Consider the following 22048-nt stretch of genomic DNA (forward strand, 5'->3'; position numbering starts at 1 on the left):
GCTTGTGCTTAATCTATTGTCAGTTAACCAAATTGTGTTCAGTCTAAAGAAAACGACATACATTAGCTGCTAAGAATTTCAATTGGCTTTTGAAACTCTGAATCCACTAATGGCTGCAGTAGATTCGTACCCTGGTTAGGGAGAGTGCACACGGAGAGGGTAAAGATTTGGATTTGGTGCGATAGGGAGGTGAGATTACCTTTAGTGAGTGGAGGGTCAAACTTGAAGCCTGGGGGCTGGGGGTTGCTGACACACAGGGCGACCTTCAGCTCACTCTTCCCAAACAGAGTGAGAGACGCCACGAGAGTCAGCAGGTCCTCAACCGGCTGGAATTGGTCCACACACACGCCTTCCTCACAGCTGGCATGAGAGAGAGAGAGAGAGAGAGAGAGAGAGAGAGAGAGAGAGAGAGAGAGAGAGAGAGAGAGAGAGAGAGAGAGAGAGAGAGAGAGAGAGAGAGAGAGAGAGACAAAGACAGAGAGAGAGAGACAAAGACAGAGAGAGAGAGACAAAGACAGAGAGAGAGACAAGAGGTAAACAAGCAATATCTGTGACTGCATACGTGCGTGCAACCACACGTGAAAGCATGCACACACAGACACACACACCCTGTCTTTCAGTACTGAGTTACCTTCGGCTGCTTCCCCCTCAAAGTGAATCAGGACATAGCAATCGGTCGGAGATTTGATGCCTCAAACCTATTGTTTCCCGTATGATAGCCATGCCCAATATACACGAGTAATTGCGATCGCGATGGGACGACTGGGATTTATTAATTTTGGAGTACATTCTGACTAAGGTAAGGTCTATTTTAGGTAACCTGCTGGTATTTTTTTTTACCTAAAACATGCTTTTGTACCGATCACAGTATCGTATTTTACCTAACCTAAAACATGCTTTTGGTAACGATCGCAGTTTCGAGGTAAAACAACCCCCCCCCCCTTGATGATTTTGTGAAGAAACATATATATATGGTATATACCTTTGATTTGGAAATATTTGGCATAATGCATATAACACGTCATATCTCGCGATCTAGAAAAAAAGACAATTTAAAGATTATTTTGGAAAGGGGTGATGTTTAGCATGGAATAGCGCACAAACTAAATGTATGTATGTAGAAATTAACTGGTTAGTCAGTGTTGGACTATAAACAATGCCTGTCAAATGAGCCATACTATTGTCTCCATAGCTATAATACAGAACACATGATGGGTCCGCAAACATCGCGAAAATGGTCAATAGCGCTGGCACCATTGAGTAGAGATGGGAAAACAGCGTGGCGGTCAATGAGCTAATGTGTTCTATTGTGGTGGATCAACATAATGTAGCGATCCGTCATGCAGTAATGTAGGGAAGAAAGAGGAGAGTTTCCTTGTATGGTGCTTTATTTCCAACTCAATATGGGGTTTTACAAGTTGATACTTCCCTTCTCATACACAACACAACTACCTGCTAATACGCTAGCTACACAACAACAACGTAACATCCGGTCTGTCCTCCCATATCTCCCGGGGGGAAACAACACCCCCAGCATAACAGTGGTGCCCCTAAGACCATACAACTAGAGCGACACACAAAACCCCAGAACATTACAATAATTCACCCACGGAACAATGTGTTGGGGATAAGGGTTCCGCACCGACAATTGTGTTTGTTACTTTCCTGTCGGCAAAAGTTCCTGTTAGCTAGCAAGTAGCAAGTAAACAGTGTTGAAGTTGAATAAACGTTTAGCAAGATTTTATTTTGCAAACTACATTTTGTGTCGTCATTTTTAGTCAACGACATTGCATGAATAATGTCGTCACGTTAGTGTCACATGATCTCCATTAACGTGACGTCTCGTCTCGTTTTTTCGTCAGGGGGAAAAAGCTTCGTTGACAACCATTTTTTGTCAGAATTTTCCTTTAACACTGTTCCTCACATTCACCCACTCATTCACACACCGACGGCGGAGGCAACCATGCAAGTCGGCAACCTGCTCATCTGGAGCAATTATGGGGTTAAGTGTCTTGCTCAAGGACACATCGACACGCTGCTCAGGAGGAGCCGGAATCGAACCGGGAACCTTCTGATCACCAGACGACCGCTCTACCTCCTGAGCCACTGTGACCCCAGAGTATCCAGAATAATACCTGAATGTGAATGTTCCCAGTGACTGCGGGCTATTTCAAAGTCAATGCAGTCTCTGTGCTCAACATCTTCCACTGTAGTGATGGGAATTCCGGCTCTTTTTAGAGAGGTGGTTATTTTGGCTCGGCTCACAAAAAATTCCAATAGGGTATATCTGCAGAGCCGCAAGCCCAACGTCTGGCCGGGGCTTACTCTGTTTGAGGCGGGGCTTCTGGGCTTGTACTCTGTTTGACTGTGCATTCGGGCTTGTACTCTGTTTGACTGTGCAGTAGTCAGTTTGTGCTGTTTATTTTTACAAGCAGTGAGGACTCGACAGCATTTGCATTTCTGTGTTCCGTGTTGCAGGTTAGGGTTAGGGTTAAGGTTAAGGTTAAGGTTAGGGTTAGGGTTAAGGTTAAGGTTAAAAATAAACAGCACAAACTGACTACTTCCGGGTTTTACAGGAAACAAGACAAGGTACAAGACCCGACGCCCCGCCCACGCACAGTCAAACAGAGTACAAGCCCCGAAGTCCCGCCTCAAACATTGGGCTTGCGACTCTGCAGATATACCCTACTAAAAAATTCGGCTCCCAACCGGCTCCTCAGATTTTTTGTTGCTTAAATTCATTTATTACCAAAAATTATGTAAAATGTATTACTAATGTAAAGACATGAATTACATTAAATGTGTATCATTTATATAGCTTTAATTACATACTCAACATGAAGCAGAGTGCTAAAAAAAATTGTGTCATAGCTTTTTGCAAGCTCTGGGTTGTAGGTCTAGGTGGTTGTGGTGTGTACTGGATGATGCTGTAGAAAATATTGCAACAGCAGCAACAGTTGCAGTAGACACACTGACACCTTCATTAATAGCAGGTTCCCTTGCTTGTCTTTTATTTTCCAATTGCTAATTGTACTGCTTTTGCAGCTGTCACTAATTTACTCACATTTCCATCTGTTGCGCTAGTGCATGTTCTCTCTCGCTCTCTCTCGTCTCCCTCCCGCCTCCTGTTCATGTGCACTGCGCTGTGTGTCTATAACCCCTCCCCTCCCCTCCCCCTTCTGCTCAGCGTGGACACACAGACGCCACCACAAATATTATTGACCAATCACGTGCGGCTTAAAAAAAAACTAAAAAACATACAAAGAAATTACCGGCACCCGTCGTTCACTTCAAAGAGCCGGCTCTAAGAGCCGTTTCGTTCACAACCGACACATCACTATTCCACTGTTTGAATTGTCCTGAGGGAGTAAACCCCATCCCACCTGCTGCTTCCAAGCAGAGGAAAACAAACATGATCTGACCCAGGTCTAGGGCCTGTTGCACTTCAGTCTTAAAGGAACACGCCATCATTTTGGGAAATTAGCTTACCGTCTTCTCCAGAGAGAGATAATAAGATAGATACCAGTTTCCTCTGCGTTCAGTAGAAAGCTATCTGGCTGCACGTTAGCCTGGCTTAGCACAATGAATGGAAGCGGACATGGCCGGTTAGCCTAGGCATTGTCCAACTAACACCTCTCCCGAAGGCTAACCGGCCATGTCCGCTTCCATTCATTGTGCTAAGCTAGGCTAACGTGCAGCCAGATAGCTTTCTACTGAACGCAGAGGAAACTGGTATCTATCTTATTATCTCTCTCTGGAGAAGACGGTAAGCTAATTTCCCAAAATGATGGCGTGTTCCTTTAATAGTATATTGCACTCTGTATACTGTATATCTTACCGTTTCAGGATGTTCTCCAGGGCGGTGTAGCCGTTGTTGTTGTCAAACTCGGTGAACAGGGCCGGGTTGAGGGGATAGCTGTCGCTGATGAAGCTAAACACGGCCACGGCCACCTCAGCCAACACCGGCCCGGGGATGTCAGCGTTGATCCGCAACAGGTTCTGAATGCAGAATCGCACGCAAGTCTTAGCTGAGGAGAGGGAGGAACAGAGGGACATCCGCTGGGTTGGTGGATTAACAAATTGGAGATTTTCAGAGATTTGCAGCAGGAAAATCTTTTGATCATTGCTGAATAAGTATCGTTATTCAATAGGACTTTACTTGAAGGGTCTCTCCAAGGTATAACAATGTATCAAGGTATCATAAACACAAGGGGTGGAGGACGCCATCGGGGTGGAGGACACCATCATCTATATGCTCCACAGAGTGTACACACACCTGGAGCAGCTCAGTCAGGAATGGATTATGTTCTTTGATTCCTCCAGTGCCTTCAACACCATCCAGCCATCACTGCTAGCGGAGAAGCTCTCTGTGATGCAGCTGGAGCACGGCTTGGTGGCCTGGATCAAGGACTACCTCACTGAGAGACCACAGTACGTCAGACTAAAGGACAGTCAGTCTGACGTACTGGTGAGCAACACCGGCGCCCCTCAAGGAACTGTGCTGTCACCCTTCCTCTTCACCCTCTATACCTCAGACTTCTGCCACAACTCAAGCGGGTGCCACCTGCAGAAGTTCTCTGACGACTCCTCCATCGTAAGCTACATCACCGACGATGATGAGGAGGAGTATAGAGCCCTGGTGGAGAGCTTTGTGGGGTGGAGCGACAGCAACCCCCTCCAACTCAACACCAGTAAGACCAAGGAGCTGGTGGTGGACTTCCGGAGGGGCAAAAAGAGCCCCCCCCCGATTCCCATCACCATCCGAGGGGAGGAGGTGGAGGTGGTGGAGTCATATAAGTTCCTTGGAGTACACCTGAACAATAAACTGGACTGGTCGGACAACACAGAGGCCCTCTACAGGAAGGGACAGAGCAGGCTGTTCTTCCTGAGGAGACTCAGGTCCTTCAATGTTTGCAATAGACTGCTGCAGTCATTTTACCAGTCTGTAGTGGCCAGCGTCCTCTTCTATGCTGTGGCATGCTGGGGGGGCTACACCAACTCGAGGGACACCAACAAGCTAAACAAGCTGGTGAGGAAGGCTAGCTCCGTGGTGGGAGTCGAGCTGGTCAGACTAGAGGTGATGGCAGAGAGGGGGATGAGAAGGAAGTTGGCTGCCATCCTGGATAATCCCTCCCACCCCCTCTACGATGAGCTAGTCAAGATGAGAAGCACGTTCAGCCACAGACTCATACCCCCCCGACACTCAACTAACCGCCACGGACAGTCCTTCATACCAGCGGCCAGACATCCAACTAGAACTCATAGGAACCCAAGAAGGACAATAACACTACCGTATGCATACTGCACCTTATGTGAATACTGCACCTTATGTGAATACTGTGATACTGAGAGACTCAGAAGAAGCTTCTATCCCCAGGCCATCAGGATGCTCAACGAACAATAACACTATGTAACAACCATCAAATGCACTCACAGCACACACACTCACTTTAAACAAACAACTCACTGCAGCACCCACTTTAACCACTTTAGAACACCTAAACACACTTTATATTTATTGGTAAAGAAATTGCACTACAACCCATACCTCATTACACTTTACTGTAAATTGTACCTAAATTGTACCTCATCCCATTTCTGCTTTGCACTGTATAGTATACTGTATGGTAACTCAGTTACTTCTACTCTACATTGAGCATTGAGCATATATGTATATACTGAACACTTTTGTCTACGTACTTGACTTCTATTTTATACTTGCTATACTTATTTTATACTTAAATATTTTTGCCTAGCACAGTCTCTGGAGCGTAACAGAAAGAAGCATTTTGTATAAAAGTATTCTGTACTTCTGTATGACAACTAATAAAGAAACTTGAACTTGAACTGTGAATACTGTATATTTCAGTTAGTTAGATAGTACATTATAACACTACCTTATGCATACTGCACCTTATGTGTCACTGTGAATACTGTATTTTTTCAGTTAGTTAGATAGTAAATTATAATGACTTATTTCATTATTTGTTTACACTGCTTGTGTTGTTTTTACTACATGTACCCCCCCCCCCCCCCCCCATGCTGCTATGATGCCTGAATTTCCCCAAGGGGATCAATAAAGGAATATCTTAAGGTATAAAAATCACATTATGGGTGCATGATCATTGCATCTGAACATATATAATGCATTGTCATATCTAATGAATAAGGCTGTCTGTCTGTCTGTCTGTCTGTCTGTCTGTCTGTCTGTCTGTCTGTCTGTCTGTCTGTCTGTCTGTCTGTCTGTCTGTCTGTCTGTCTGTATGTATGCATGAACACTTTCTTTCCCTGGATATCAAGCAAACTAATATCTCTTCTAGTGGGTCCCAATAAACAAACTAAAATAATAACGAATGTAATATAATGCACTCATGATACCTGATAATGAACCATAGTTAGCTGCATGATGCCTCACAATGCCTCTTAAAGGGGCTGTAAGTGGTATTGTTTTTGTTAAGACAAGTGTTCAATAGCTCTATATTCTGACAGCCATCACTGATATAGAGTGTTTGAGAGAACACTAGATATTTTGACTTATTTCAAGAAATATTAACAAGACAAATTGTCTTATTGTACTGGTAGATTATTTTACTTGTTTCAAGGACACATTTGCTTAATTTTTTTTTCTATTTCTTATTTTTGTCAGACCATTTTTGGAGTGTGGAATTCTCTCACCTGATTGGTTGAAGTGGGAACTGGATTCCAGAAAATGTATGTTGTGTTTACTGCAGAGTGGGGGGACTGGGCATGTTACTGACCAAAACACTCTAGATCAGTTACGGCTGTGGGAATGTAGAGCTATTAGCACCTCTTACAGCACCTTTAAGAGTAAAAAAACGTGATTTATTCGAAACCTTCCATCCGCGGCTTCAGGATGAAAATAGTCTCTTGCTTATCAAAAGCTTCATTTTAGCCGCCGCCGCCCCCTCACTATGTCACACACCAGCTGTTTGTCTCCCTGGCAGCCATGCTTCCAGTCCGTACGCCAGACGGTTGACGGCTCATCATCTCCAAAACAAAACCAAAACAGACCGGACGGTGCCAGCGAGACATCTGAGTGGATAATTGGCGCTGACGGGGTTGTCATGTGAAACATATCTGTGCGTTTCCCCTGGGGGCGTCATGTGCTCTGGATAAACCCACACAACACTGCCTCACTCTGCCCATGTACCGTCTCTGTCTGCCCTACTGAACTGAACCAGGATCAGGTGAACGCTGTGTCACAGCTCTGTCTGCCCTACTGAACTGAACCAGGATCAGGTGAACGCTGTGTCACAGCTCTGTCTGCCCCACTGAACTGAACCAGGATCAGGTAAACGCTGTGTCACAGCTCTGTCTGCCCTACTGAACTGAACCAGGATCAGGTGAACGCTGTGTCACAGCTCTGTCTGCCCTACTGAACTGAACCAGGATCAGGTGAACGCTGTGTCACAGCTCTGTCTGCCCCACTGAACTGAACCAGGATCAGGTAAACGCTGTGTCACAGCTCTGTCTGCCCTACTGAACTGAACCAGGATCAGGTAAACGCTGTGTCACAGCTCTGTCTGCCCCACTGAACTGAACCAGGATCAGGTGAACGCTGTGTCACAGCTCTGTCTGCCCTACTGAACTGAACCAGGATCTGGTGAACGCTGTGTCACAGCTCTGTCTGCCTTACTGAACTGAACCAGGATCAGGTGAACGCTGTGTCACAGCTCTGTCTGCCCCACTGAACTGAACCAGGATCTGGTCAACGCTGTGTCACAGCTCTGTCTGCCCTACTGAACTGAACCAGGATCTGGTCAACGCTGTGTCACAGCTCTGTCTGCCCCACTGAACTGAACCAGGATCAGCTAAACGCTGTGTCACAGCTCTGTCTGCCCCACTGAACTGAACCAGGATCAGGTAAACGCTGTGTCACAGCTCTGTCTGCCCCACTGAACTGAACCAGGATCAGCTAAACGCTGTGTCACAGCTCTGTCTGCCCCACTGAACTGAACCAGGATCAGGTAAACGCTGTGTCACAGCTCGGCAGGTGTGAACGGCTCCTCAGGCTCGCCGTGCGCCTGCTCTCTGGTTCTGGGTGAAGTTTGAATTTGCAGGCCTGACTGAGTTGAACTGATGATGAAATAAAGGGGTTAACCACTTAACTGGCAATGGCCCGGCCCCTCTTGAGGACGATTTGCCCACCAGCGCGACGCGCCACTTTGCCGACCTTTAATACAATATATAGAGAATTAAAGCCCTATTTGTTGCCTGTCGATAGCCCTTTCAGGCGACCAAATCCGTTCAGCGGTTCTCGAGTTACATGCCGATATGTGAGGCGTGCGCCAAAGTACACGGCAGAGCTTTCTCTACAACTCAAGTTCAGACCTATGTTACTCTATTTCATTAGCACTAAATCTTTCCTTATTGTATCAGACATTTCTGAATGTTATCTTTCAAAAGAGACCAGGCTTATGAATGTGCTATAAGTATAAAGATACTTTTTAAGAGGTTGAACCGGCGTCCCGTCCGCCTCACCTAGCAGGTTGGGGACGGTGTTGCGCGTCTTCGCCGCCGAGACCGCCCTGAGGACGCGGGACGCCTGCCGCCTCCAGGGGGTGCTGATCTGTTCCCACAGCGTCGTGAGGGAGATGATCAAACAGTGCAGCTCCTGAGTGTCCACCATCTCCTCCACGCTGACCGGCCGTCTGCAGAGCTGGAGGAGAACCTGGACGAGCGAGAGAGGGGAGAGAGAGAGAGAGAGACAGAGAGACAGAGAGACAGAGAGAGAGAGAGAAGAGAGAGAGAGACAGGGAGAGAGATGGAGCATGCGCAAAGATATTACAGTGATATGCTGGTGCTCCCGACTGTGAGGGAGAGAGAGAGGGAGAGAGAGAGAGAGGGAGAGAGGGAGAGAGGGAGAGAGGGAGAGAGAGAGAGGGACACACGGAGGCACGGAGCACTTACACACAACCTGTGTAAACGCTCCGTGTGTGTGTTTGAGAGAAGACGGGTCCCTTACGCGGACGAGCGAAAGAGAGGGAGGGAGAGAGATGGAGAGAGAGAGAGGGACCCGTCTTCTCTCAAACACACACACGGAGCGTTTACACAGGTTGTGTGCCTCGCAGTCAAAACCCGTTTGAGGAAGTGTCGGGTTACACTATGCGCTCTCCGCCTCGCTCTGTTTGAGGAAGTGAAGATATTTCCACTCGCTCTGCTGTCGCTGTAAACCATAGAGTTAGTTATGCAAATCAGTGCTATATTCACGTCAGCAAAACTGTCAAATCAGAACAGCTTAGTTGAGTGAGGGAGGATCTTGTGAACTCGAGACTAGACTGATGAGTCAATATGATAATTAACGACACAGACCACATTGATATAATCCCCAATTGCTAGGAAAACATGCTAATCACTGGAAAAGGCCATTTATAATGCATGTCCCCTTTTTTTTTTTTTTTTTTTTTTAAATATATATATATATATATATATATATATATATTTTTTTTTTTTTGTATTGTTTTTATTGACCTATAGTCCATTCATGCTGAGTGAATTAGTTCCCCCAGCCACATTTACATTTACATTTACATTTAGTCATTTAGCTTTTTGTGTATTCAATTTTTTTTGGGGAATTAACTGATAGAAAATGTATAGAAAATGTATCGAATCATGTCATGTTTGTTTATTATGTTTGTTTAAAAAATAATAAAAAATATAAATAGAGGAAAATGTATCGAATCGAGGGCGGCTGGGTGGTGCAGCGGACATTGTGCTCGTCACCAACGCATGAGACACCGGTATCGAATCCGGCTGTCGGCGTTGCCTCCGGCTTGGGCCAGCCGTCATACTGGCTCAATTGGCAGAGTTAGCGGGAGGGAAGTCGATGGGTGGTAATCTGGTCGTTGTGAACAGCGACTCCTACAGGTCGGTTGGGGCGCCTGCACAGCAAAGTCAGGAAAATGGCGGGGCAGTGTGAGCCTCCTACACGTTACTCCTCGCCAATGAGAGTCCGCGCTGGCAGGTGAAAAGATGTGACTGGCTACCTCCACATGTATCGGAGGGGACATGTGATGGGCTTCTATCCTCCCTACAACCGGCCAGTGGGGGGCACATGCAAGCAACGATCAAGACAGGGGAGGGGAGAATTGGCACGGCTAAATTGAGATGGGAGAAAAAAATTTAAGGAGAAAAAATTCATAAAAAAAATATAAAGAATTAATCGAATCGAATCGTTGTCAAATGAAGAGATTTCATGATGCATTAAATCGTTGCCTGAACGTGGCTGCGTTACGCTCCTCTACATCGTGTACCTCGTGGCTGCGTACGCTCCTCTACATAGGAAGCTAATTGAAAGCAGCCATGCTGCTAGACGAAGTCGGTGGAAACGGGCCGTTACTCACCTGCAGGGGTGTAATAAGTACCCAGAAATTATACTTAAGTGAAAGTATGGGTACCGTCTCAAAATCGTACTCAAGTAAAGTATCTGGCTAAAAGCACATTTGAGTAAAAGTAAAGAAAATTCTACTTTTAAATGTACTTCAGTACTAAAAACCGTTTAGTTTCGTCCTCTTCATCACTCGTACTATCGTTTGTGGCCATCTTTTATAGCTCGTCACTCTGACTGTCTATTCCTCTGTTAGCAGGTGTTTTTTTTTCTCTGAAATATAATTGAGTAAAAGTACAAGTATACAAACCTAATAATACTCGAGTAAAGTACAAATCCCCAGAAGCAGTACTTAAGTATTGTAACGAAGTACAATTACTCAAGTACTTTACACCCCTGCTCACCTGTGTGAGGAGTTCCTGAAAGGTCTCCTCTCTCGCTACGTCCTCCTCCCTCGCTGGAAGACACACCAGCAGGTAGAGACACTTCACCAGAGCAGCAGGGAGACCTGGCTTCAGCTCTGACAGGGTATCCTACACACGCACGCACACGCACACGCACACACCCATACATTTGAGGTTATTTCATATTGCACATCGCTATGAATTGAAAATGGGGGACCCTGATGACAAACGTCTTTCTCTGGTGTGCATCCCCTTAACAATTGTGTGTATTGAGCCGTACTGTATTGTACCCATTCTGCAATCTGTTAAATAAAGTTTTCATTCATTCATTCATTCATTCATTCATTCATTCATTCATTCACAGTCATTTTATATTGCACTATCCTGTGTAGGTTGCGACCACATTTCTATCCTAATTGTTAAGTAGGCTTATTGAATGTGGTACACATTTTTTTAATTATCTTTTCATTATGTGAGGGTAGCAGCATGCGAGGATCTTCTATGATTTTATGGGCCATTCTCAACATATTTGTAGTGTAAACTTTCCAGAAATGTCTGGTCGATGGATATGATGATGATCACGACAGTGACAAATCTTTGTTTTTTTGGTTAGCGTGTTTGATGAAATGATTTTCCCAAGATGACAATGCATGGCCTCTAACATCCCAGGCATGACATACTGGCACATGGCACGTACCCCAAACAAACCGTGGTTGCAACATCTGGCAATGACAGAAGATGTGCTACTCTATGGCGGCACGGTGGCACAGTGGTTAGCACTGATGCCTCACAGCAAGAAGGTCCTGGGTTCCTGGCCTTTCTGTGTGGAGTTTACATGTTCTCCCTGTGTTCGTGTGGGTTTCCTCCAGTTTCCTCCCACACCATAAAGACATGCATGGTATGCAGGGACTACAGATGAAAACGAGCTCATTAGCTAATTCTGGCACATTTACATTGATGTGGAAACTGAAGATGTTGATTAATGTGCACTGTCCCTGGGTAATTTTTTTTTTATAAATAAACTCTGAGAATGTTGCAACGACTTTATGAGTATTAATATTGTGAGATTTAATATCAGATTCACTGCCACTGGGACATCCTAGTGGCCTACTAAGCTGAGGGTTGGGCTGATCGACGATCACCGATGGATGACAATCAACCACTGAGCCCAACATCACGATTAATTTCTTTTTATTCACTGGTATATCCTGCAATTACATCACTATGATAATGTTTTTATAATCAGATGATCTGCTTAATGAGGCTTTTAGGCTCTAGGGAGGAAAAGTAAAGAAAGGCCAGGTGAGAATGTGAGGATGATGTGTGGTCATTCATATACAACATACATACATATAAAAAATGTATAGGAGTAGCAACAATGACCTCATCGTCCTGTGGACATGGTCATATGCCAGACCTCGCCCAACGCTACCGCTACCATACTCATAATGTACTGGGTCCCAATCCAGCCCATGAGCACTGATGCATGACATCCTCCTCTATGCCTCCTTCTCATGTTTCTATTTTGTTGTGCATTCATTCATTACCACACAGTCCAATGCTTTTTGCTATGTATTTTTCATTGCATAAAAAAAAGAAAAGAGAGAAATCATAGCGACACACATCATGCGATTAAAACATGTTAAGAAATGTTTTATAGTTCCGACAGCCCTGAAAATGAAACAAACAAACAAACAAACAAAGACAAACATCTCACTCACTGAGTCATCAGCTGTCAGGAAGGACAGAGACTTCAACAGGAGCCATCCTGCGCGGCCTTTCTCCTCGGCGTCCGTGTCGCCGTGCGTCGCTCCGGACGGCCTCTGGAGGAACTGGACCACCTCGTAGCGGGCGTCCTCTGGGAACACACAGCGGACGTCACACAACCACCTGCTGTGATCAGAGACGGGCTGAGCCCAAACGTTCGAACGTTCGAACCTTCGTTTGTTACGTTGGCATTCGAATTCTAAATCAACATTCGAATTCTTTTTTTTTTATTCTTTTTTTTTATATATATTCTAAATGTTTTCATTTAGTTTTTCTTCACAGTTGCAGATAAAGATTAGGCTACACTAATATTATAGTATTAAAACTGATGAGTTATATTCATTAAAGAAAGTTGATTTAATTGATTTAGTTGGGCTGGGGCTTCTCCCTGGGCTGGGTGAGGTCTGGGGCTGGAAAGTTGATTTAATAAAAAGAAAAAAGACTAATTTAATCAGATTAATCACTTTATTCAAATTGAGGATTTAGTTTGAAATTAAATTTGAAATATTTTTTATTTTATTAAAAACAAAGGTTCGAACGTCCGTTTGAAAAACCCTGACGAAGTTCGAATCCCAAAAACAGGCTTCGGGGACAGCCTTAGATCAGAGACGCACTGGTGCCACTCTAACCTGATACCCGAGTACTGATCTGATCCTTTTGCTGAACAGTAATCGACTTAAACCTTTTGCTTTGGGGTAATTTGGACAGAAATAATTGAGATATCATCTATTAGATTAGAGAGATCTGACGTGGTTCCATGTGTCTAAAATGCTGGTAATCAAGGCTCTATTAGGTGTCCGACATGTCTGATAAGCAGCTCTGGTACCAGATATTTCTATATATCGGGGGAAATTCTCAGATATAGACGCCCTGTTTTAACCTGGCAATTCATCCTGGATAATCACGTACAGTAGTTTATCATGAATTATCATGCACTAAATTCGACCTGGGTAATTATATGCAGTAGTTAAATCTGGATATGACTAATATTCATCCTGTATAATCATGTGCACTAGTCCAGCCTCGATATCCATGTGTTGTTGTTTTTTTGCACATTTGAGCTCATTCACATCCCATCCTGATCCCAGTCTTCCCTTACTTCTCTTCCCTAGAGCCTAAACACTACCTCACTAAGCAGATCATCTGATTATAATTTTCATTTTTTTTAAATACTAGTCAGTGATGTAACTGCAGAATATACCAATTCATTACAAATAATTATAATAACGATGTTGGGCCCAGGCGATGGACGATGTAGTACTACTAATGTAGTAAAATCTTGGGTTTTGATTGAACAACTTGTCTTTTTGAGTAATTTCTGATATGGCTTCTACCTCCCTGTGTTTAAAAAAAAATGAAATGCCGTCAATCAAATAACAAGTCCATGTGTTGTTTACCGTGTTCTTCACCGTTTTAAACAGGTGAAGTCTGTGAGCATTACAGAGTAACAAATCAAGAGCAGAGCTCTCAAAAACAAAACAACCTACTCAGGGCTTGACATTAACCTTTTGGCTCACCAGCCACTGTGGCTAGTGGTTTTCCAAAGTCACTAGCCACTCAGCATTTTCACCAGCCACACACACACACACACACACTCTATCCAAATATCCAGTTTGTTTTTATAGTGTAAAGTTTGGCTACTTGAGACAGAGAGAGAGAGACTCTCATTACGCTAGATGCAAGTAAGCACGCACTGTGTTCCGAGAGAGACTCTCATTACGCTAGACGCAAGTAAGCGTGCACTGTGTTCCGAGCTAAAGAGACTCTCATTACGTGCTACGCAAGTAAGCGCGCACTACGTTCCGAGAGAGAGAGCGAGAGCGAGAGCGAGAGAGAGAGAGAGAGAGAACTACATTGGCTCCCCGTCTCATCCCGAATCAACTACAAAATCCTGCTGCTCACCCATAACCTACAGGAACTCATCACTCCACAATCCTCCACCTGTACCCTCAGATCTGCAGGTAGCCTGCTCCTTCGGGTCCCCAGTACCCGGCTCTGCACCGTGGGGGACCTTCTGCTCGGCTGCACCACGCCTGTGGAAGAGACTCCCCATCCAGCTGAGGGCACCACAGAGCCTGGACTCTTTTAAAGCAGGCCTGAAAACATTCTTATTTCAAAAGGCCTTTGATTGCTAGCTATTTCTTGTGATTTATTATTATTATTATTATTAACCGTTTCTGCGCCATTAACACATTGGTCGCCAAGAACGACTTACGCCGTTTTTGCCCGCCATGCGTTGAACGCCAACAACGGCGTAACTCGTTTTTGGGATCAATATTAAATTTTTTCGCCATGGCATTCATAATTCATCCAGTCTCCCTCCGGACTGCAGCGGCACCCTGTATGAGATTGCAACGCCTCAATACCGCCGCCTGGTGGATGGTCGGGCGAGTTACACTCTCGCCAAAACCGGAAGTGGCGCTGGTGCATCGAGGAAATCCCTCCGGCAGTAATATCTTGTTATGTGGATCCAGACAAATAATTGGGATCTTTTTCCTCCAGTCTCATCGGCGAACGGTAAGAGGACACTAGCGTTATTTTCAGCCCGATTGTTTATTCATTTCACTGCAAACCATCTGATCAATATATCAATCCATACTAAATAAAGCCGTTACTGACGATCAAGGAATTATAAACGACCCCCCCCCTTTCCTTCACGCATGATGAAGCATAATGTATACCGATCATATACATTTGAATTTTTTAATATAGGAAAGAAACACCAATCGATAATCTATCATATGCGTCAGGGCCTATAACTCTATATAACTCTATATAAGCTATAAGTTATAGCCCTGCAAAGAAGGTAAACATCTACATAGGCTTTCAACGGTGGCAGACTGGGTACAATGATGGGCACAACCCCCGGCGCCCAATGTGTTAACGAGTATACTCGTTATTGGCCACCATGCGTTGAGTGCCAGAAACGAGTTAACTCGTTTTTATGATCGTTATTTCCTTTATTCGCTATTACCATTAATAATTCATCCAGCAAGGCTCCGGGAGACTCTGGACTCTGTCGGATATTGCAACGGCTCAATACCGCCGCCTGGTGGATTTCTGGCGAGTTGCACTCCACTCTCAACCGGATGGTGCGTTCTGTGCATCGGCGAAAATATTCCGGGCAGAGCTCTCTTGTTATGTGGATTCAGACAAACACTCTAGTGCATTGGATCACTTTCGAGATGCAAGAATCAATATGCTTTCTGCGTTTATTGCGTCATACAAACGGAAAACGGATCTAGCAGATGGAAATCAAATAATTGGAATTTTTTTTCTCCAGACTCATCGTCCACAGGTAAGAGGAATCTAACGTTAATTCCAGCTCGATTGTCCATTTATTTCATTGCAATCCATCTGATCAACGTATGATGTCGTACTAAAGAAAGCCGTTACTGACAATCAAGGAATCATAAACGACCCCCCCCCTCCCCTTTCCTTCACGCCTGATGGAGCATAATGTATACCGATCATATGCATTCGAATTTTTTTATATAGCGTGTATAGGAACAAAACGCCAATCGATTATGTATAATATGCGTCGGGCCTATAACTCGCATTCTAGGAATTACTGCATATGCGACGGTATTAACACGACAATGTATGAATAGAAAAATAACGTTCCCACATCCGGAATGATAGATACCCGATGTTGAATGGGCCATAGTAATGTCGATATAGCTATAATATTTAAAACGTTATAGCCCTGCAAAGAAGGTGAGCGACTCCATAGGCTTACAGCACTGGCAGAGAGAGGTATAAGATGGTCAAACTGCGTGGCAGACATTGTGTTATGTGCATTCATACAGTAGTTAAAAATCACATCCAATATACATATGGATTGACCTCCAAGTAATGTTACAATGTTACAAAACAGCTGTGAGTCATCAAACTCATCTCAATATTAGGGCTGCACGATTTTGGGAAATAATCTAATTGCGATTTTTCGGACAGATATTGCGATTGCGATTACATTTGCGATTATAATAATTTTTTTAAGCAGCCCCACAGAGGTTTATTGTAAAATGCGGCTTGCATCTGGCCTACGCGGTGGGTCTTTTCAGGACACCGAGCCTGAAATTTTTTCTTTTTACCTGGGAATCGATACCGGTACCGAACGGTACCTTTTTTTCTGTACTTTACTCTCCCTCTCTGAAGTCTAAACTTCACAACACACAATCTAAAACCCCTTACCTCCCTCTCCCAAACCGATCTTGTATCTCAATGGGACTTCCTGGTTAAATAAATGTAAAAAAATAAATAAAATAAAAACGATATATATATATTTTTTGCGATTTGATAATTGCATCATTCCAAATCGCGATTTCGATTTTAAATCGATTAATCGTGCAGCCCTACTCAATATACATGACCGGACTTGACTCAAGCAACTCAACACCAGAAGGTACAATATTATGTGACGCCCACTACAGCTGTATTTTGAGGTGTGATGGGCTAAGAAAGTTCTGAAATAAATAGATAAATAGTTATTTTCCATCTATAAGCCAATCTATATGAATATACCCAACATTTACATGGTGACATCAAGTGGCAGATTGCATCTTTAACTGAAAGCAGAAGCAGTGGGAAGCAGCAGGAAGTCCCTCTCCTGGGAAATTACAGTATGTACAGTAGTACACACACGTCTGGGAGTTTCTGAATGATGAGGTTATACTGTACCTGTACAATAGGTCTAATGATGTGGTTATACTGTAAGGCTGAGACTATAAGCCATTTGGAAGAATCGATAAATCGGGTAAAAATGTTAGATAAATATCTATATTTTTATTAGTATTATTAACCCTTTGGTTGCCGTTCACGAGAATTCTTGTTTCTGTGGCCCAAAGGTTCAGTGCCAAAAAACAAAGATTCTCGTTTCTGGGTCGTTATTTCTTTTATTCACTATTGCCATTCATAATCCATCGAGGCACCTTGTGCAAGCTGTCCTCAAAGGGTGTGAGATCGCAAACGTCCAATACCGCCGCCTAACGCCTTGCAGACGCTATTGCACATCCTTGGATTCTATCTGGCTCCGCCTGTACTTTGATCTAACAAGTCCGGTGAAGGTTTTCCTACCCGTACAGTAGTAACCTTTATAACACATGGACTGGGGAGAACCAAGCACAGTGGATTCATGTATTTCAGTGGATTATCTTGGCAACACGATCGAGATCAATACGTGGAATGGCGATCAGATAATTGGAATATTCTTTTTGCAGTACCTCCTAGTCAAGGTAAGGGCTATATGTTATCAATCTTGCGTTGATCCGAGCATGCCTTCATTTTGATCCGTGTGTGTCCTGTAACATTACTCCACAATGTATGCCGTTGGTGACGATCGAAGCATAAACCTATATTGAATGCACAGTGCAGAGTTGCAATTCAACTGAATTTACATGAAATGGGGATGTTTTAACTAAAACATGCCACAATACTTGGTATTTTAGTATAGTATAAAGTATTTATAAGAAATTTAAGAAAACATTTTTTCTTAATTTTTTTTACACATGCAAGAAAATCGATAAGTGATGCCACTTATCGCTTTCACGCAATTATCGATAATTATCGATAAATCGATAAGTGGTCTCAGCCTTATTATACTGTACATACAGGTCTAATGATGTGGTTATACTGTACCTAAATGTCTAATATTGTGGTTATATGATGTGGTTATATGATGTGATTATATGATGTGGTTACACTGTATACAGGTCTAATGATGTGGTTATATGATGTGGTTACACTGTAGGCTACCTACATGTCTCATATTGTGGTTATATGATGTGGTTATACTGTACCTACATGTCTCATATTGTGGTTGTATGATGTGGTTATATGATGTGGTTATATGATGTGGTTATACTGTACCTACATGTCTCATATTGTGGTTATATGATGTGGTTATACTGTACCTACATGTCTCATATTGTGGTTGTATGATGTGGTTATATGATGTGGTTATATGATGTGGTTATACTGTACCTACATGTCTCATATTGTGGTTATATGATGTGGTTATACTGTACCTACATGTCTCATATTGTGGTTGTATGATGTGGTTATATGATGTGGTTATATGATGTGGTTATACTGTACCTACATGTCTCATATTGTGGTTATACGATGTGGTTATATGATGTGGTTATACTGTACCTACATGTCTCATATTGTGGTTATATGATGTGGTTATACTGTACCTACATGTCTCATATTGTGGTTATATGATGTGGTTATACTGTACCTACATGTCTCATATTGTGGCTATACGATGTGGTTATATGATGTGGTTATACTGTACCTGCAGGTCTATCCTCTAGTCTGCTGTAGATGTTGGCCACCACTGTGTCAGCTGTGAGGGCCGCTAGCCCCTTCAGGTCCAGTCCTTCAGCCCTGACATCACTCTGACAGACCTGGCAGCGGAGAGGGGAGAGAGGCAGGTTAGTGGGAGTTTTTCTATAGGAGTCGCTGTTTGCAATGACCAGGACTCACACCTCATCGGCTTCCCACCCGCTAATACTGCCAATTGTGTTAGTAGGGACGACTGACCAAGCCGGAGGTACCGCTGCCAGCTGGATTCGAACCCAGAGTCTCTGCGGTGGTAGGCGAGTGCTTAGACCTCTGTGCTACCCAGCCGCGCCAGATCAGTGGGAAGTAGACATGGATTTGAGCCTTGAGAAGGCTTGAGTTGTTTCCTGTGAAAAGGACACATAATTGTGTGCATACACACACAACATGTAGCTAGTAGCTAGCTGCCCAAACATACGGTACATTAATGTGCAACATCCCAAGCCCACCACAAATAGACTTCCAAAGGTAGTACCATATCAACAGTGTTTCTAGCCTTACATGTACAGACCTTTCTGCGAATCGGTTCTGCATAACTTTACATTTAGTCATTCAGCTGACGCTTTTATCCAAAGCCACTTACAAGTTGTGTACAACAAGTCAGCAGGAAGGGTACAACTCTGGCAGCTAAGGGTCAGTAAGATCGTTAAACAGTGTTCAACTTGAGTGCTACAGTCTTGAGTGCATAGTAGTATAGACGTGTTATCAAAGTAAGTAGGTAGTAATATAGGCAAGGTAGATTCCTAAGTAGCAAAGTGCATGATAGTAATAGTTAATGATTATAATAATAGTAATGATTATTATTTTCTTTTTCTCCAGATATTGATTGAAGAAGTGTGTTTTCACAACAAATAGCCTAGGAACCTGTGATAAACAATTAAGGAAAATCAATCTGCCATAAAAATACTGGAGAGCAAAGTACTCAGCAGAAGGTTTCAGTTCTCTCTTCACGCACTGCTGCGTGATTTAACACGTCAGTACGACAGCATGAAGCTGAATTCCGTTGACTAATGCACCCCATCATAAATAATATAGGCCATACTGTATGCTGCATTCCTTTCTATAAGAGGATATCACATTTCACTGGGGTTGCTGTTTGTAAGAGGGCCCCTATGTTCCAAGTCATGAGGCTTGTGTGTCTGTGTTCTGTGTGTGTGTGTGTGTGTGTGTGTGTGTGTGTGTGTGTGTGTGTGTGTGTGTGTGTGTGTGTGTGTGTGTGTGTGTGTGTGTGTGTGTGTGTGTGTGTGTGTGTGTGTGTGTGCTCATCAGGAACAGTATTACCACATCCTATAACCATATTTCACCGGTGCGCCATAGAAAGCATACCCCATCAACCCAACACATCACAGATACACCACTCCCTGCAATTTAGTCTATCCATCACAAACGGTGTCTGAGGAAGGCACTGTTTGCCCTCCGAGAGGCTCTACAGGAACCTCCTCTCCAAGTCAAGCAGACTCCGGAACAGCTTCTTTCTGTCAGCTGTCATCGCCCTGAACTCTGTGCCACGATGACAGCAGACTCAGGAACAGCTTCTTTCCCTCAGCTGTCATCTCCCTGAACTCTGTACTCCACTGCCTATACCCCTAGGCTCTGTTGCCCATACTATACGAGCATTGGACTTTGTTGCCTACTGCTTTCTACAACTGCCTTACAGTGTAATCAAAGTAATCATATAATCTTAACTACCTACCTCAAACTATAGTCTACCCATATAACTCTGTGTGATAGCATGTAGAATAGTGCTGTATATACCATATATAATATAGATTTATATTTACCACGTCATATATATATCCATATCTGTCTGAATATACCTGCATATAATCCTTCTATATACCTACTTATACACCTGCATATAACCCATATAACTCTGTATGATAGCATGTACAATAATGCTGTATATATATATATTTATTCTTACCGTAGATATATTTATCCACATCTGTCTGTACATACCTGCATATAACCCTTGTTACATATCACAATGTAGATACTATACAGTATCTATATCTGTACATATCCCTTACCTACTCTTACTAGTTACGCTACTGGCCAGTATGACTTACTAGTTACTACCATCGTGTCTTTATACCTGTATCACTGTACATAATAAAACCACAAGTCTGTACATACATCTGATTAGCACTATTACTCAGTAGTACTAATTTATATATTTTATACCCAGTTTAACCACATGTACATTGTATATTACTATTGCACTTTACTGTTATATTTGCACTCTGGTTGGATGCCAAACTTATTTTCATTGTACTGTACTTGTGCTGTATAAAGACAATACATTTGAATCTAATCTAATCTAGTCTAATCTAATTAATCTAATCACACGTGCACCCTACATCGCCACCACCCTACCCCACCCCCGCCAAATCCGGAGAATGATTACGTCTGCAGTTGTAAGCCCGATCAATGGGCATTACACACACACACACACACACACACACACACACACACACACACACACACACACACACACACACACACACACACACACACACACACACACACACACACACACACACACACACACACACACACACACACACACACACACACACACACACACACACACACACACACAGATCACTGATGGAATGCAGAGCGTGAGCACATGGGGATGGGTGTCTACACCGGTTCCTGACAGGGAGCGAGCGAGCGAACTAGAGACGAAATCGCGCGCGACACTGTCCTGATATGAGGCGGCGCGTGTCCGAGTGTGTCTGTGTGTGTGTGCGTTACCTGGAAGCACACGTGGGGGGGGCCTGCGATTCTTGACCAATAAAAAGTGTTTAGGGGCGGGACTCGGCCGCGTAATCGCTCAACTAGAGACACAGCGAGCGAATATCTGAGGGGTGGACGACATCGCTGCTCAGTTCGCTGTCGCTCGCGGCAGGTCAGGATAGTCTGATTGAAACTAATACATTTTAATCATTTTCGCAATCACGCTCGCTCGCGTCGCTCCCTGTCAGGAAGGGGTGTTATAAATCCCAGTTTGTCCAAATCACAGCTGCGAGACTCAAACCCTGTGGACCTCAGTGAATCGTATAGTTCAAGTGACGGGTACTGAAACCGTACAGGTCTTGCTGAGGCCAGTCGCCCAGACATCAGCTCAGAGGACACTGGTGGAGAGGTGTCTGTTGAGAGGGTCATCGGACTGCCCCCC

General features: G+C 43.8%; 1 protein-coding gene across 1 annotated transcript in view; it reads right to left on the reverse strand.

Annotated features, from left to right (window-relative positions):
* Positions 1-22048, reverse strand: part of wdfy4 (WDFY family member 4) — a gene marked incomplete at its 5' end in the record, with an annotated part of 306077 nt that overhangs the window by 275596 nt on the left and 8433 nt on the right. Inside the window, 6 exon segments of the mRNA XM_084321866.1 lie at positions 200-360; positions 3839-4028; positions 8503-8692; positions 10753-10881; positions 12474-12610; positions 18818-18929. Coding sequence (XP_084177992.1) covers positions 200-360; positions 3839-4028; positions 8503-8692; positions 10753-10881; positions 12474-12610; positions 18818-18929 — 919 coding nt within the window.

Source organism: Notolepis coatsorum, assembly GCF_963971535.1.
Source record: "Notolepis coatsorum genome assembly, chromosome: 9".
In the NCBI taxonomy this organism is placed as follows: Eukaryota; Metazoa; Chordata; class Actinopteri; order Aulopiformes; family Paralepididae; genus Notolepis; species Notolepis coatsorum.